The sequence below is a fragment of the Halichoerus grypus genome, chromosome 12, assembly GCF_964656455.1.
Source record: "Halichoerus grypus chromosome 12, mHalGry1.hap1.1, whole genome shotgun sequence".
In the NCBI taxonomy this organism is placed as follows: domain Eukaryota; kingdom Metazoa; phylum Chordata; class Mammalia; order Carnivora; family Phocidae; genus Halichoerus; species Halichoerus grypus.
The window spans coordinates 82,912,267-82,926,755 of NC_135723.1; the positions used below are offsets into that span (position 1 = coordinate 82,912,267).

At 42.0% G+C, this 14,489-nt stretch overlaps 1 protein-coding gene across 1 annotated transcript in view; it reads left to right on the plus strand.

Annotated features, from left to right (window-relative positions):
• SND1 (staphylococcal nuclease and tudor domain containing 1) overlaps positions 1 to 14,489 on the plus strand; it is a 407,421-nt gene that overhangs the window by 144,909 nt on the left and 248,023 nt on the right. The window contains exon 11 of the mRNA XM_078059536.1: positions 1,130 to 1,219. Within this exon, the coding sequence (XP_077915662.1) occupies positions 1,130 to 1,219 (90 nt within the window). The remainder of the gene's footprint in view (positions 1 to 1,129; positions 1,220 to 14,489) is intronic.

Sequence of the window (14,489 nt, forward strand, 5' to 3'; positions counted from 1 at the left end):
ATCCATTCTGTTCCTTCCTTCCTTCCTTCCTTCCAAGATTTTATTTATTAGAGAGAGAGAGAGGGAGAGGGGCAGAGGGAGAGGGAGGAACAGACCTCCAGCTGAGCAGGGAGCCCGATGCAGGGCTCGATCCCAGGACCCTGGGATCATGACCTGAGCCAAAGGCAGACGCTTAACCGACTGAGCCACCCAGGTGCCTCTCTTAATGCTTCTCATATCACTTTAGTTCCTATCCATTCCCTCTTTGTCAAGTTCCTCTAGAACCTTCTCCCATATTCTCATAGTTACATTGCTTAGAACAGTAACCTCTTTGGGGAGAAGTCTGGGACCTATGAGATAACGAAATTGTGTATGTTGATTTTTATGTGTGTACATGTTGTGTTGAAATACTATTTATTCCTGCCTCCTTTAGCTTGTTCTGTTTTTTCAATTCTAATTTTCTTTCTAGTTTTTTCTTATTCTGTAAACTCATATTAAGTCAATGAAACCATGTCACCCTGTCAGTGAAACATTTCCTGATTACTTCTTTCTTTCCACTTCCCTGAACTCTGATAGCACTTAGTCCCTAGTCTATATCACACAGTTTAGCACTTACTCAAAACTGCTTTGTGTTGCCATTTCATATCTGTTGCCATGTCACAGCTTTTCTTGTATTACTCTGTTAGTTTGTAAGAATTTTGAATCCAGGATTATAACATATATTTACACAGAGCTTTGTGTGGGGCTAAGAGTTGGTAGGTCCTTAATAATGGCTTACAGAATAATAGAACTAGATTCAAAGTGTATCTATAAATATTTGAAGGGCCCTAATACTTAGCTTCTTCTATACGACAGTTTATATAGGTCTTTTCCTCATTGATGAACATTTGCTTGTTTCCAGTTTGGATAATTACAAACATTTCATTACTTATTTTTGAGTCTGTCATGTGAAAAAGATGATCTCATTCCCTGTAAAGCATTTCATCCAAATATCTGTTATGTGTATTGGCACTTAGTTAATATTTGTGATACTGGGAGGTAGCATATTTCAGGTGTATTCTAGTATTTTTGTTTTATTGGCTGTGTTCATTTGTGGGTTTTTTGATGTTTGTTTCTCATTTCTGATGTGATATTTTGTTTTTCCTTTTAGGATAAGAACAAGAAACTACGTCCCCTATATGACATTCCCTACATGTTTGAAGCCCGGGAATTTCTTCGAAAGAAGCTTATTGGGAAAAAGGTAAATGAGACAGAAACATATTTGCAAATGGTTGGGGATCATTTTAAGCTGGGCCCTTGTCTTGGAATCCCAGAGACCAACAGATGACGCCCCTCTGCCAAGTCAAGCGGAATTACTTTGATACGAAGAGGGGCGTGCCTGTGTCTCAGGAAGTGGTATCCCGTGGGAGAGATTTAAAATTGGGGCCCTGACCACAGTGTGATTGCCAGAGCTCTCACAGCATGTTCTTTCCAGGGTCCAGGCTCAATTCCAGTTTCAATAATTGCATATTGCCCCGAGCTTCATTTACTTGGCTCCCTTGTATCTCTTCAGCCACCTCCATTAAAAGTCGGTGCTGTGGGATATGCTATTGAAGGAAGGTTGCCGGTTTTTTCTGCCTCCCTTACTCCTGAGGAATAGATTGGCTGTTGAGAAGAGGGGCTCTCCTGGAACGGGAGCATGCTTACTGAAATGCACTGTGGTGCATAAGCCACCTCCACTTGTTCAGCTTGTCATACTTCCTGTAGCTTCTACTGCCCGTGCTAGGGCAGCCTTACCGGGGGAGGATTGTGTGGTTTCCTAGTAGTTCCTGGGGAGCTCGTGGTGCAGCACAGTGACTTTCTGGTCTGGTGCAACAGCCCAGAGGCCCTAAGAGTGCATTTCCTTGTGTTCTTAGAGCATATATTCTGTGACCAGCTGCAGAACTTGCCTTTTTGGGAGGCTGAGAGTGAGCCTCTGAGCATTCCCTATTTTCCCTGACCTCCCCACCCTAAATATCCTGGGCAGGTGTCTGTGTCCTCGATGAACAAAGGAAATGAGTGACGTAGTTCCTTTGATGGTGGTTGAAGGAAATCTGTTCAGGGAGGGACTGTGATTTGTCTTTTCCGTACTTTGCTTCAGTGAGGGTTCTTCTGGGAAGATACCATGTTTTGGGTCTGGTTTTTCTCATGTCTTAGAAAGATAAGGCCGTTCTGCTGTATATCTGCCCTTAACACACATTAATGCCACATTAGCATTCTTTACCTAAATGCAGATTTTTAATGATGTGACAGGTTTCATAAGGCTCTGGCTTTTGAACTAACGCCAAAGTAGTCTATCATAAACATAACCAGTTTTATTATATACCATAGTCACTAGAAATATAAATTATAGCAAAGAGATTTTTAAAGTTGGCATGGGATGAATTTGCTAATTTTGTAGAGAAACTAAACTGGATTCCCTAAAATGAGAGTTAAATCTCCTCAGGTTCCTTCAGAGAATAGACTCATTTGTCATTGTATAAAACTTGACAGAACGCTGTATTCATTCATGAAGTGTAGTGCGAATGATGGCTTTAAGCCTCTTTCAATTTCTAGATCTCCTGTTATCTAATGTCGACATCTCTATTTCACCAACTTTATATCCTATCGCTCATTTGCTGGCTCATAAACAATAGCATAGAAGCAAACAAGGAATTCCTCAAGAGTGTGGATTTCTATGGAAATCCATCCAAAATTAACCTGAGCGGGGGGGCAGCACTTACTTGATTCCTACGCAGCTGTCTGCGTGCCATGTGGTATGGCACCCACCTGGCTCCTTTGAATGTTGCCCTCACCTGATTCTGTTTCATCCCTGGGAGCGTAGATCACAGCTTATTGCAGCCAATGCTGAGTGGTCCCAGAAGGTTAGCCGAGGGTTCTGCTCTCAAACGGTATGTGCCAGCCCTCTGTAAAGACCATCTCTCTCAGGATAGAAGGACTGATCTCATGTGTCAGATATGGTGGCAATTCTTAAGCAATTAGGTTCCTTCTTGGTGGGAGAAGCCTTGTTTACTGGTTCTTCTGCATAAGAATTGATTGGATTCAATTTATGCTGAGCCCAAGTTTGTCCCCCACGGTGACATTGTATAAATGATGAATACTGTATCCCTGCACAGGAAGTAGGATGCTGCTCAGCTCTGCTGGGCTGGAACATTCCTGATGCAAACTGCTTTTCCTGACTCACCACCTGAAACCACTTGCCTGTCTTCTGGGCCCATCAGTTGCGACAGCGAACACCCATGTTTTCTCTCGAGTCTGGGAGCAGGCAGGGCAGTTGCTGCCTCAGGGGGGTGGCTAGCACATCATTGCACATTTCTGCCAATTCCCTTCAGACCTCTGCAGCTGTTCAGCATGGCACATGGTGATTAAGAGGCACCGAGAGGGAGGATGTGTGCCTGTGTGCCTCTGTGCACGAAAGCTGATTAGGGCAGCCTGTCACAGCTTAAGCAAGATAATGGAGGTAAATCATCTTCTCTGTCCAGACTATTATTTGACCATCCCAGAGAGTCTTAATATGACAGTTTTGAGGAGTTTCTAGAATGTAGAGAAATAAGATTGAAGGTAAACTGGTAAGATGCTTTGTTAGATTCAATGGTCTCCATTTCGGTTATGGAAATTCACTTTGATTCACTCCCAAGATTCAATTCTGGCTAAGTGCCTTAATTAAAGTAACCATGCACCTTTCTGAGCCTTGTGAACTGGGAATAGTATTTGCCTTCCCTTTCTCATGGGATTTTTATAAGAATCTAGGATGATATTAACCTTTCATGTTTTTCCAGATGCCAGTCAGGTAAGTTGTGTTGTCTTGTTTAATAGTGCTGCTTTTTTTTTTTTTTAATAGAATCTAACAGTTACTTTTTTTTTAAACTGGCTCTGAGGTCAAGAGATGTGAATCAATGTGCAACTATTTGACATCATCCCATTGCACAGATTTGAGTGGTATTTGGTTAGATGTGGCATCAAGTTTCCAGCTTCCACAAAACGAGTGTCTCCTTGTGCAGTCTGTGTATGTGTAAAGTGTATATGTGTTGTGTAAAATGTATGTTTGTGTGTGTGTGTTCTCTGGTTTGAGGGAGACGTGCAAGAATACGTGTGTATGTTGGAAGTGTTTCAGAAGCTGTCTGAATTGCCATACTGCCTGGTAGAATTCCCTCCCCATCCTCTGTTTACCATCTGCCATCTGTGCTTTCACTAAAATCTTGACTAAGGAGAATGTCTGGTGAAGAACTGTCTCGCTAATTTCTTCTGGGGTTCTTCATGGCCCTAACATAGTGGAGAAATGGAATCCATGGTAACTTTCATAAGTCTTTTAGTTTTGTGGCATGACATCCTAGGTGTGTATAAGGTGGTGAGATTGATGTCCTAAAATAACCCGGGCGACAGTCCTCTTCTAGTAGCGGGAGCAATGTCTTCCTGTGTATATATATTTTTTTCTTAATGCTTAGAGAAGGCCAGCCCATTGACAGGAAGAGTTTGTGTGCCTAAATCATTTTGTTCTCAGTGGAAGAAGGTGGTAATAACTGGGATCTTCGCTGGGAATTTTCTCCAGCTGTCTCATAGAATCTCTAAAGTAGAATCTCAGAGTATTTTAAATCCATGTAATACAGCATTTACAAATGACCTATGAATCACTGTAACTCCTGTCCCTTAATTGTACAATTTCCATCACCATGGGAACTATTGTGTTCGGACTTGGAACTTGCTTGGACAATTGAGGGGTCAAAAATGGACGAGTGGAAGAGATGGGATTGCAAGAAGCAAGAGTGCAGAGAAGCCTCAGGCCTGGCACTATATGCTCCGTCCACGCTTCTCCTATCTCCACAATCCTCGGCCCAAAAATATGTCTTTGCTCCCTCAATGTTTTTGCCAGTATTTGTTGAATAAGCAGATTTGGAGATGAAACTCATTTGTAAACTAACAGCCAACTTTGGCTTTCATGCCATCAAAACGTGTTCTGTGAACTAGGCTGACTCTTTTTTAGGCACTTAAAATTGAGCGTTTTTCTTGATAAATGCAGACAGTTGGGAAGTTATTGGGCTATAAATAATACTGGCAGTTATTTCAAATTCGTATTGCATTAGATGGTTCTTCTCTTTTGGAAACCTTTCTTTCCTGAAGTTTTTACTTTGAAGGCATGGAGTTCTTTGGGGTAGGTGGAAATGATCTTCTTTGCACCAAGATTCATTAGGTCTGAACTCGTGGTATTCTGTCAGAAACTCTGGACCCGTCCAGTGTCCTGGAAATCACGCCTTTCTGTTGCTGTCACAGATATCTTTGACACCCCCCACGTCATTTACCCCCCTACCCCAACCCCTCACCAACTCCTGCTGTGTAGATGTGTGTGTTTCCTGTTCCTTCCATTGTGCTGCTGCAGCCTTGTGTCAGATGCCCCTCACCGAGACTCCTGGAGCCTACAGCCATTCTTTCCTGCTCCAGTCTGTTCTGCACCTGCAGCTAAAGGGAGCTTCACCAGTGACACACTTTTGGCTTCCCATTGCTTCCTGTGGCCTACAAGGTCCAGCATAATCTAGTTCCAGCCTACTTCCCAGAAAGAAGCCCTTACCCCTTCTCTCATCCACTTCCTGGCCACCTTTCTGGCTTTCTTTAGGTTTCTGAAATGCATTATGCTGTCACCTCAGGGCTTTTGCACTTGCAGTTTCTTCTCTTTGGGATACTCTCTTTGTCCTTCTTTCCCCTTATTTGTCTTACAGTTATCCTTCATATTCAATTTAAACGTGACTTCCTGGGGCAAGTTGTCCCCAAACAAGCTCCCTTCTGATAATTTGTACATAATCTTTCACATCTTAATGTATTTTGTGTTAATATCTCTCGTGGGATTCATTTTATTAGGCCAACTGGGGCCCACATCTGTTTTGCTCACCACCCCGGGGTTCCATATATACAGTTTATGATGCACAGTAGGTGCTCAATAAATTTCTTCTAAATTAATTAACTTCAGGGGAAAATGGGAGCATTGGGATGAAGGCTGTGTGGACCCAGATAAGAATATATTAAGGGAGCTAGAAATAGGCCCTACCTGATTTGCCTAGGGTTAGCCAGATATGGAAGAAGTAGCATGAGATTGTCTCTTCATTCCGGACTCTAAAGTCAATCTGGAAATGGTTGATATTATATGTAAATGATCTTCCCTCTATTCTGGGTTAATGTGCTTTAAGAACTGGTTGGCGACCCAGCTACTGTTAATAGCCTTGTTTCCTTGGGATGCCAACTATAGAAGATGTGGCTCATTTGCGATTTGGTGAACACCTCTGTATGATTTTCATGCCATTCCAATTTGTACTGTGAACTAGACAGACTTCTTAAGACATTTTATATAATGCTCATTTGAGTGTAACAGGGTCAGGGCTGTCATTTATTGAGTTGTCTCTTCGTGGTAAGCACTGAATATTTTCACTTTTATTTAATTTTACTTAATTTTCATCTCCATCCCAAGATGTATGCATGTATTCCTATTTTTACAGGTAAAGAAATGGAAGCTCATAGAAATTGTTTTATCCAGGTGTCTGTGCATTTAGTTGCTAAATTAAAGGCTGTCTAGAAAGACCCACTTCCATGTTGTGTGTATTGAATAACATAGATAGCCTGGGCCACGGTCCCTTTTGGGATAATGTCAGTTCTTGTATATAACACATACCTTACGTGCTACAAGAAGTTGATTCTCTTTTGCTGTATCATCTTGGTCTACAGATATCAGCAGGTGGCAGGAGCACCATAGATCAGCCCTCGGAATGCCTTCAGCTCTCTAGACATGATCTCATTAGTCTTTGAGATGTCCCTGTGAAGTGATGTTTCATCAAATTGTTCTTCAGAGAAACCTGTGTCAGATTGCATGTTCTTCTGCTAGTTACACAGACAGTTGTGAGGTCATGGGGAACATTGCTAAGCCAGTGTTGAAGCTTGATTTCCTTTTCGATCTCTTGGTATAGGTGTGAGTTGGGAGCATCTGGGAGAAAGGAAAGGTCAGGTTGCTTTTTTGTCTTGGCCCAGAGCCAGGGAGAGATTGAGGAGCACACTCACTGCTCATTTCCCTGTGCAAGGACAGATCTTTGAAGGCACTTGGAGTGACATTCCTTAGCAGAAGCGGTTTTTCACTCAGCCTGTGAAAGCTCTTCAAGGGCCTGGCGCTTTCTTGAGGAGGAACTCCTTCACTCCTTGCTGGCTATTTAACAGGGCTGTCCTTTTCCTTCAAAACACTTGTAAGTTCTGTCTTTTGCAGTGTGTTCTTAATCAGCTGTGTTAAGCGCAAAGCTAGCAGTGTTAAGCGCAAAGCTAGCAGTCTGGGGATCTTTGTTCTTAATTACCTCTGATGTGTTTTAGTTTGGTTTTTATAAACATTCCCTTTGTCATCTCCACATTTCCCACTTCATATTAATTTGATTCACTTACGCTATGGAAAAGTCCCTTACATTAATGATCAGAACAGGCCCTAAGGTTGGGAATGCATTGTGATTTAGATTGACAGGTTTACACGAGGTTGCGTGTCCTTGCCTTCTGTGTGCCGGCCGTTACCATCAACGTGGCTGTACGGTTTTTGAAGAAATGGCTGTAGATGCTCACCGAATCAAGAGATGTTTTGAATGACTCGTAATTTCTGACCGTGCTTTTTTCTAGTAAGACTTCTCCCACTTAGACATGAAGGCAACGTGTCAGTATGCACTGGAGACCAGGAGTCATCTAGATGCCCTTTATCCTGTGGGTTTGGGGAATGATCCTGGACTCATTAGTTCCCTTGTATGGTGAAGGTAATTAACAAAACTGTAGAGTTGTCTGTTTCTGGAAATTTCGCTGTTCTGGGCAAGGTAGCTTTCTACCTGCTGCCACCTCAATGCTCTTTTTGGTAATGAGCTCTTGAATGTTTTATCTGCAGATTGTGAAAAGTACCTCTGCGCCTTAGGGGCCATCAGGGCGTTGAGCTGAGTACATTGCTCCTTGGTGAAGTGTAGTATTTGTATGATGTATATTGTAATACCCTCTTCAGAAAGCATCTCTAAGTTAAATGAAGAAACTAAAACCTTCAACTGCATTCCTGGAAATTTCTGTATGCTCACCTGTGGGAAATGATTCACTAGCTACCAGAATCCTCGAGATTCTCATATCTCTGGGTTATACTCGTATATTACATTGCTTATTATTAAAGACTTTCTTCCCTGGACTCCCAAGTTGCTCACAGTTTTCTGGTGATAGTTCTTACGTTTAGAACATGATTTGTCGTCGGTCTCTCCGAAGCCACCCACTCCTGATCTTTTCAGCTAGGTTTCTGAAATGTCGTCCTTGGGGCTGGAACTTTCCATGCTTATTCTCTGCAAACTAGGATTTTATTTTAGGGGGAGATTTGTGCTGAATCAGCTCAGCTGTGTTTGGGGGTAGGGAGAGGACAGGCTTTTTTTCCCTCTTTAAAAATAACCCTTATGTGCCAAAAACCTTACAAAATGTGCTGAATTGCAAATCTTCAAACTTCTTATACCTCCTGGTTTACAGAGAATGGATTATTTTGCACTTGGGCTCTATGATAGTGTACAGAATACCTTATGTTGTAGAAAAGTGTCAGGTGACACGGGGTACAGATGTGTTCAGTTGGAAAGGAAACTCGACTCTTGCTATCTTTTCTCAATATTTTTTTCTCCCAATAGTTTCTTCTTAAAAGGATCTATACAGAGATAGTACATATAACTTTTCTAATAAGAAAAAAAACTTAAACAAAAATCTTGTATGTTTGCAAAATAACACATCATTTAGAATTGGCGAGTTACATTTTTAAGCACCGACTTTCCAGGGTTTCTTTCTGTGTGACCTCTGCTTTTTTTTTTTTTTTTTAATGTTCAGAGAGTTAGGCTAATACTTCTGGTTGCTTGTGTATTTCTTTTCCGAGGGTATGAACAACCTGTGCATATACAAGAAGGTAGTATACAAAAGTGTTTGTTGGCTCTAAGGTGGAAGTTCGTCGACTCTTCACAGCTGGGGGATAGAAATGGTGTTTTAGGGCTACATCTTCGTAATTGGGGCCATGTAGTTGTAAGCTCCTTGTTTTAGTGTGTTTAAAATCTGAGTGAAGTTTTTTGCTCTTATCTGAAACAAGTTCTTTTATTGATACCTGGAACTGCCTTCTTGCTTTCATTTGCTAGTTTTCTTTTCTTTAGCAAATTTTCAGGTATTTCTAAAGTGCTGCAGTTCTGTCTCTTGGGGATGGCTGGCTTGGGCAGTCTTTCCTGGTGTTTTCATGATGATAGGTGTAGTGGGCTGAATAGTCACCCCCCAGAATTTGTGCCCATTTGGAACCTCCGAATATGATCTTATTTGGGATTAGGGTCTTTGCAGATATAATTTAAGTTAAAATGAGATTATACTAGATTGGGTCGGTTGGGCCCTACACCCAATGACTGGTGCCCTCATCAGAAGTCCATGTGACAATGGAGGTGGAGATTGAAGTGACGCAGTTGCAAGTCAAGGAATGCCAAGGATGGCAGGAGCCACCAGAAGCTAGGAAGAGGCAAGGAGAGATTCTTCCCCGCAGCCTTCAGAGGGAGCATGTCAACGACTTAATTTCAAACCTGAAATATCCAGAACTGTGAGAATGAATTTTTGTTGTTTTAAGCCAACCAGTTTGTGGGGTTTTGTTACTGCAGCCCTAGGAAAGTGATAAAGTAGGAAAGTAGGTTAGCTTCTTCATGTATCTGGCCATTTGGCTCTTGGTTAGAGTTCTTGTTTCTGGGTTTGTACTTTGGTAACGAGCTCCTCTGCAAAACTGATCCATTGGAAAGGGTTTGAATGTGTGATGTTCTTTCACCCCTGGTCCCCTGCCTGTCTTGTCTTGCTTTTTATATTTGTGTTCATTCTTTTGTCATTACTTATCATGGCTTTATGCATTGTCATCTCCAGGCCAGCTGACAATTGCTATAGAGTAATTGATTAGACTTGAGTGTGTTTCTAGTTTTGTCTGTAGGCTCACCCTCACACTTGTCCTATTTCTCTTCCTTGGGGGATGAATGCTGGTGTCCACTTAAAAAGGCTGCCATACTCAGGGCCTCGATCACTTCTACTTCAATAATTAGCAGCAGTTTGAAATATGGCATCCTCTGGGATGGAATCATTCCTGGCAATAGCTTTTGATGAACCATTCTCATCCCATTCAAGGGTGATGAATAGAACATTAGGAATAATTACAAGTCTGTTTTCTGGAGCACCATGTCTAACATTTTGCCTGCAGAGCTATGCATGCATTTCCTTCGTTATCTGTAGGAATCTCAGGTTTTGTCTTCAATCAGGCCTTTTTGAGCAAGGTGTTTTCCTTGCAATTTTGCCTTCTCTCCTCTTCTGGTTTCAACAAGTGTTTGTTTGGGCTGGGCTGTGCTGGGCAGATGAGCAGGTAGTCTTCTTGTGAAGACAAAGCTCAAGTAGATTTATTCTCTTCGAGGACTCAGTCCCTAAAGCTTTTGCATGCCTAGTCACTTGATATGTTAAGAAGACCAGAGGTGGTAGCCTAGTGAAATCAATTCATTTTTATTCTTTTAGCAGATATTTTTTGAGCAACTACTTTGTGCCATGCCTTGTTCTAGGCATTGGGGATGGGGCCTTACAAACACCTGTTCTCGTGGAATTAATATTTTAGAAAAGGCACATACGGTTATTAGGTACCTTTATGGAGGTGAAGTAAAGGTGAATGAAATGTCATCTGTGTCACAAGTTGCTTATAATCTAGCTCAGACAAGATTACATCAAAATGTGTAAAGTTGAATAGGAGCAGATTTGAATAACTGGTGAGATAACAGAAATGTGTCTCTTGGCAATGTTGGATTAATAGTCATGTGGACTGTACAGATCATAGTTGTGTTTCAGAAACAGGAGTGGTCTCACCTGCCGTGTGACCTTGTGCACTTACCGGCTTCAGCTGCAGCATATCCTGCTGACTCTTACGAATACTTCCACTCGTAACTTCTTTCTCTTCCTACAGATCTGTTTCCAGCTGCTGACCACTGGGTACTCAAATACGGATTCCAGTAAATAGGTGACATCTCTTATGTCCCAAATGAAGCTCGTGGCCTCCATATGATTTTTCTTCCTGCCCACGGACTGCCTTGGCTACCTTTGTAGTTGATCTTAAATAATGTCTCCCCTGCCCATTGTCCTGAACTTTAGTGTCCACAGTCTCCTTATCCTCATCCTAAGTTTGCCTGATTCTGCCACAGTTAGCTCTTTCAGATCTTCCTCTTCACAATTCTTCCCTTGACTTTTAGTCTGTTTGCTCATATATCTCAGTTGAATTACTGTAACTCCACCTTAGGTGGTTGGTCTCCTCCTTCTGGTCTTTGCAGTCTTTGACATTGCTGTCAGATTGCTTTCTACCTGAGTACTTCTGTTCCTTTCACAAACTCTGGGGATCCCCAGATGCCTGCAGAAAAGTATCTCATTCCTTCAATGACCATAAAATCAAAGGAAAGACAGTTGTTGATAAAATATCATAATGTCCTTTAAGGATCTTGCTTTCATTTCCAGTCTTACTTCCTACTTTACTGTTTATATAATGTGTCACAACAAACTTCTCCCCATTCCATAGACACGGCCCAGCCTTTTCAAAGCTTCTTGCCTTCACACTTGTTTTTCTGTAAGAATCTTAACCACTGTCCTGGATTCCTGGCTCCCCATGTGAAGTCTGGGTTCTCTGTCCTCCTAGTATACTTTTGTGCCCACTTCTTCAGGAGCAATACCCAGTTCCGACCGACCTCCCCCAGCCTTACAGGGCAAAGAGCTGGTCTTTTCTTCAGCTCTTGGTCCCTAATGTCAGGAATCAGGTTCGATCCGCATTAAGTCTTCACAGAAGAGATGGGATTTGTAAACTGGTACCTAGAAGGTCTTAAGAAAGATTGGGGATATCTAGATACAGAGAAGGGATATAGGAAGCTCACCCTGTAGTTCTAAGCTTTGGAGCTGGTTTCCTTGTCACCTGCTTTCTTTAATTTCCTCATACTGATAAAGACTTTGAACCTGACCAGTGAAACTTTAGGCATAGCATTGTCTGAGACACAAATGAAGGCATTAAAAATACATAGAATAAATATGTTTTTCTCTCGGGTTCCTGTATATGGATTATGACTATGAACTCACCTCTCCACCAGATCGGTGGGAGTATGCTCCATGCGTTGTGCAGTCCAGCCCTCACTGTCAGGTTGCTCTTTGAAGTCTTCTTGCAGCTGCCTGAGCAGTCTTTCCCTAGCGCCAGAGGTCTGGTCTGCGGCTATTTCTGTGTCTTTACTCCATAATCGAAAATGTGCAGCATCTCTAATTTGTTCTCTTCTGAAATGATCTGACAGAGGGATTTAGTATGCGTAATTAATGTTTTTTGACTTGAATCTCCATTATTTTAAAGCTCTAAATGACAGAAACTTGATGGCCCCGTCTACTCCCTGCTGTTCCCATCCCCCCTCACTTGGGGTTCATAATATCCCTATTCTCCAGTAATAGTCCGAATGAATTGGAAGTAAGTCGCTGACTTGCTCCACTTTGCCATTTCTGCAGTGTATGGGGTACCTTTTAGCCTGGCACGTTGCTGCTGAGCCCAGCTCCTCCGAGCCTGGCAGGCTTGACTTTGATGCATGCTGGAGTGCTGAGAAAGGAGAAGGCCAGTTCTAGCATTTGACTGAGCCCCACTAGGCCAGGTTTCTACCACCTCTAAACCTCTGGCCCTGCTTTATTTATTTATTAAAACAAAAAAGTTGGAAGGGAAGAGAAAATAAGGAATGGAAGAAAGGGAGGAAGAAAATCACAGAAATGAGCACTGATTAGAAATTAGGTGAATAAGTTTTGGTGAAATGGTACCACATGCAGATGGAGAAGTTCTTTAGTTTTCTGGCTGAATCTCAACAGCTAAGAGATGTAATCTTAAGTGTATGGTCTGAGTGTTCATGAAGCCTCTGTTTCTTTATTTGTAAAAAGGGGACAGTGTTTTGACAGTCATGATTCTTCCAGTGTGATAGTACAGGGAAGGAATGGAAGCAGAGCACTGTGTTAGGAGTAACTTTTGGACGAGGCAGAAAAGAACTGTTTTAAGTTCCTTAGGATGGAAATACAAACTAGTATCTCAAATGCAGACTTCCAGCCTTGTCCACAGTTTATCAGCCCACATTACAGTGAAGAGGTAGGACATTTCTGTGACCTCAGAGGCAGGAGGAAGATCGGCAGCTGAAGATTGTGTATGTTCATATTCTTACAATAGGGATGAATTCCTTACTTTCAGTGTTCCTTGTTTTCTTAAATTGTGAAATGTGACGGAATCTATTTTCCATCCTCTAAAAAGATAATCTTACCAAAAAAAAAAAAAAAAAATCCAGAAAGCCTCAAGTAGTCATCCTAATATCTCTAATCAGACTCAAACAACATTTACTGACAAATGTATATTTCTCCTAGTAGAGACTCTGGGAGGGCCACTGTAAAGAAGCTGGCTTCACCTCACAGGATAGGTGGAAGGCAGAAAAACCCTGGGCGCCTGGACCCCCAGACCTGAAGTGCATCTTGTCCTAACTCCATGACCTTGGATGGGTTCTTTAATATTAGTCCTTATTTTCCTTATCTGTGAAAGGGGAGTGGACTGGCAATCCCAAAGATCTGGTTCCTAAACCTAGTAGTGAAGGTGTTTTGCCCTGTTAGCACTAATTGACCTACCTGATACTTTTTCATTTCTGAAAGTTTAATCTTTTGCTACCAAAAGTTTATTTTAAATGTCAATGAATGTGAATACCTGTGGTAGACAAAATGATAAGATTTGAGGAGGGTAGGTGTGTAAGTGTGTGATACACACACACAACACACACACCTGAGTCGTGTGACCACTGGGTGGTTCTTTATACTTACTAAGAGCATTGAATGCTAGAAGACTGTTGGGGGAACTATAATAGTTCTTTACCACCTCTGTGAAATGGCTCCAATGATCTCTTATTCACCAGTTTTCTCCCTCCTCAAGAGAAGGCTAGGAGATTGAATTCATTCTTTTCCTACTTGTACTTCTCCTACTGAGTTGTAGGCAGAGCATCTTTTATATCTTTTCCTCTGAAATGTTTAAATTGTTATGGTTGGGGTTATAGTCTAGTTTCCTTTGGGGCAAGGGCCTTTTCTTTTTCTCCTTTCCTAGGACCTATGTATTCAAATGATTTTCGCCCTTTTGAGAGCTGGTGTTTGTTTCTTTCCATTATTTATCAATTCACTAAATTTTAAAATGGTGGGTTTAGAAGGCAAATCCATCAGAATGCTTGATTCCTTGACATGAGCCCGGCACTTCTCCACACTTCCACCTTGGCCACCGGTTCCTCTCCTTGCCAGTGGCGTCACCAGCTATGAGGAAGAACAGCTGCATGTGGTTTGAACTCCCCATGTGTGACGTTTTTGAAGATGAAAGACAAAGATGAATCGTGTTGCTGCTCTTCCGTTTTTCTGGTTTGGTGGTCAGTAATCATAGCTTTCCAAAGGGAAAATGGTAACAGGAT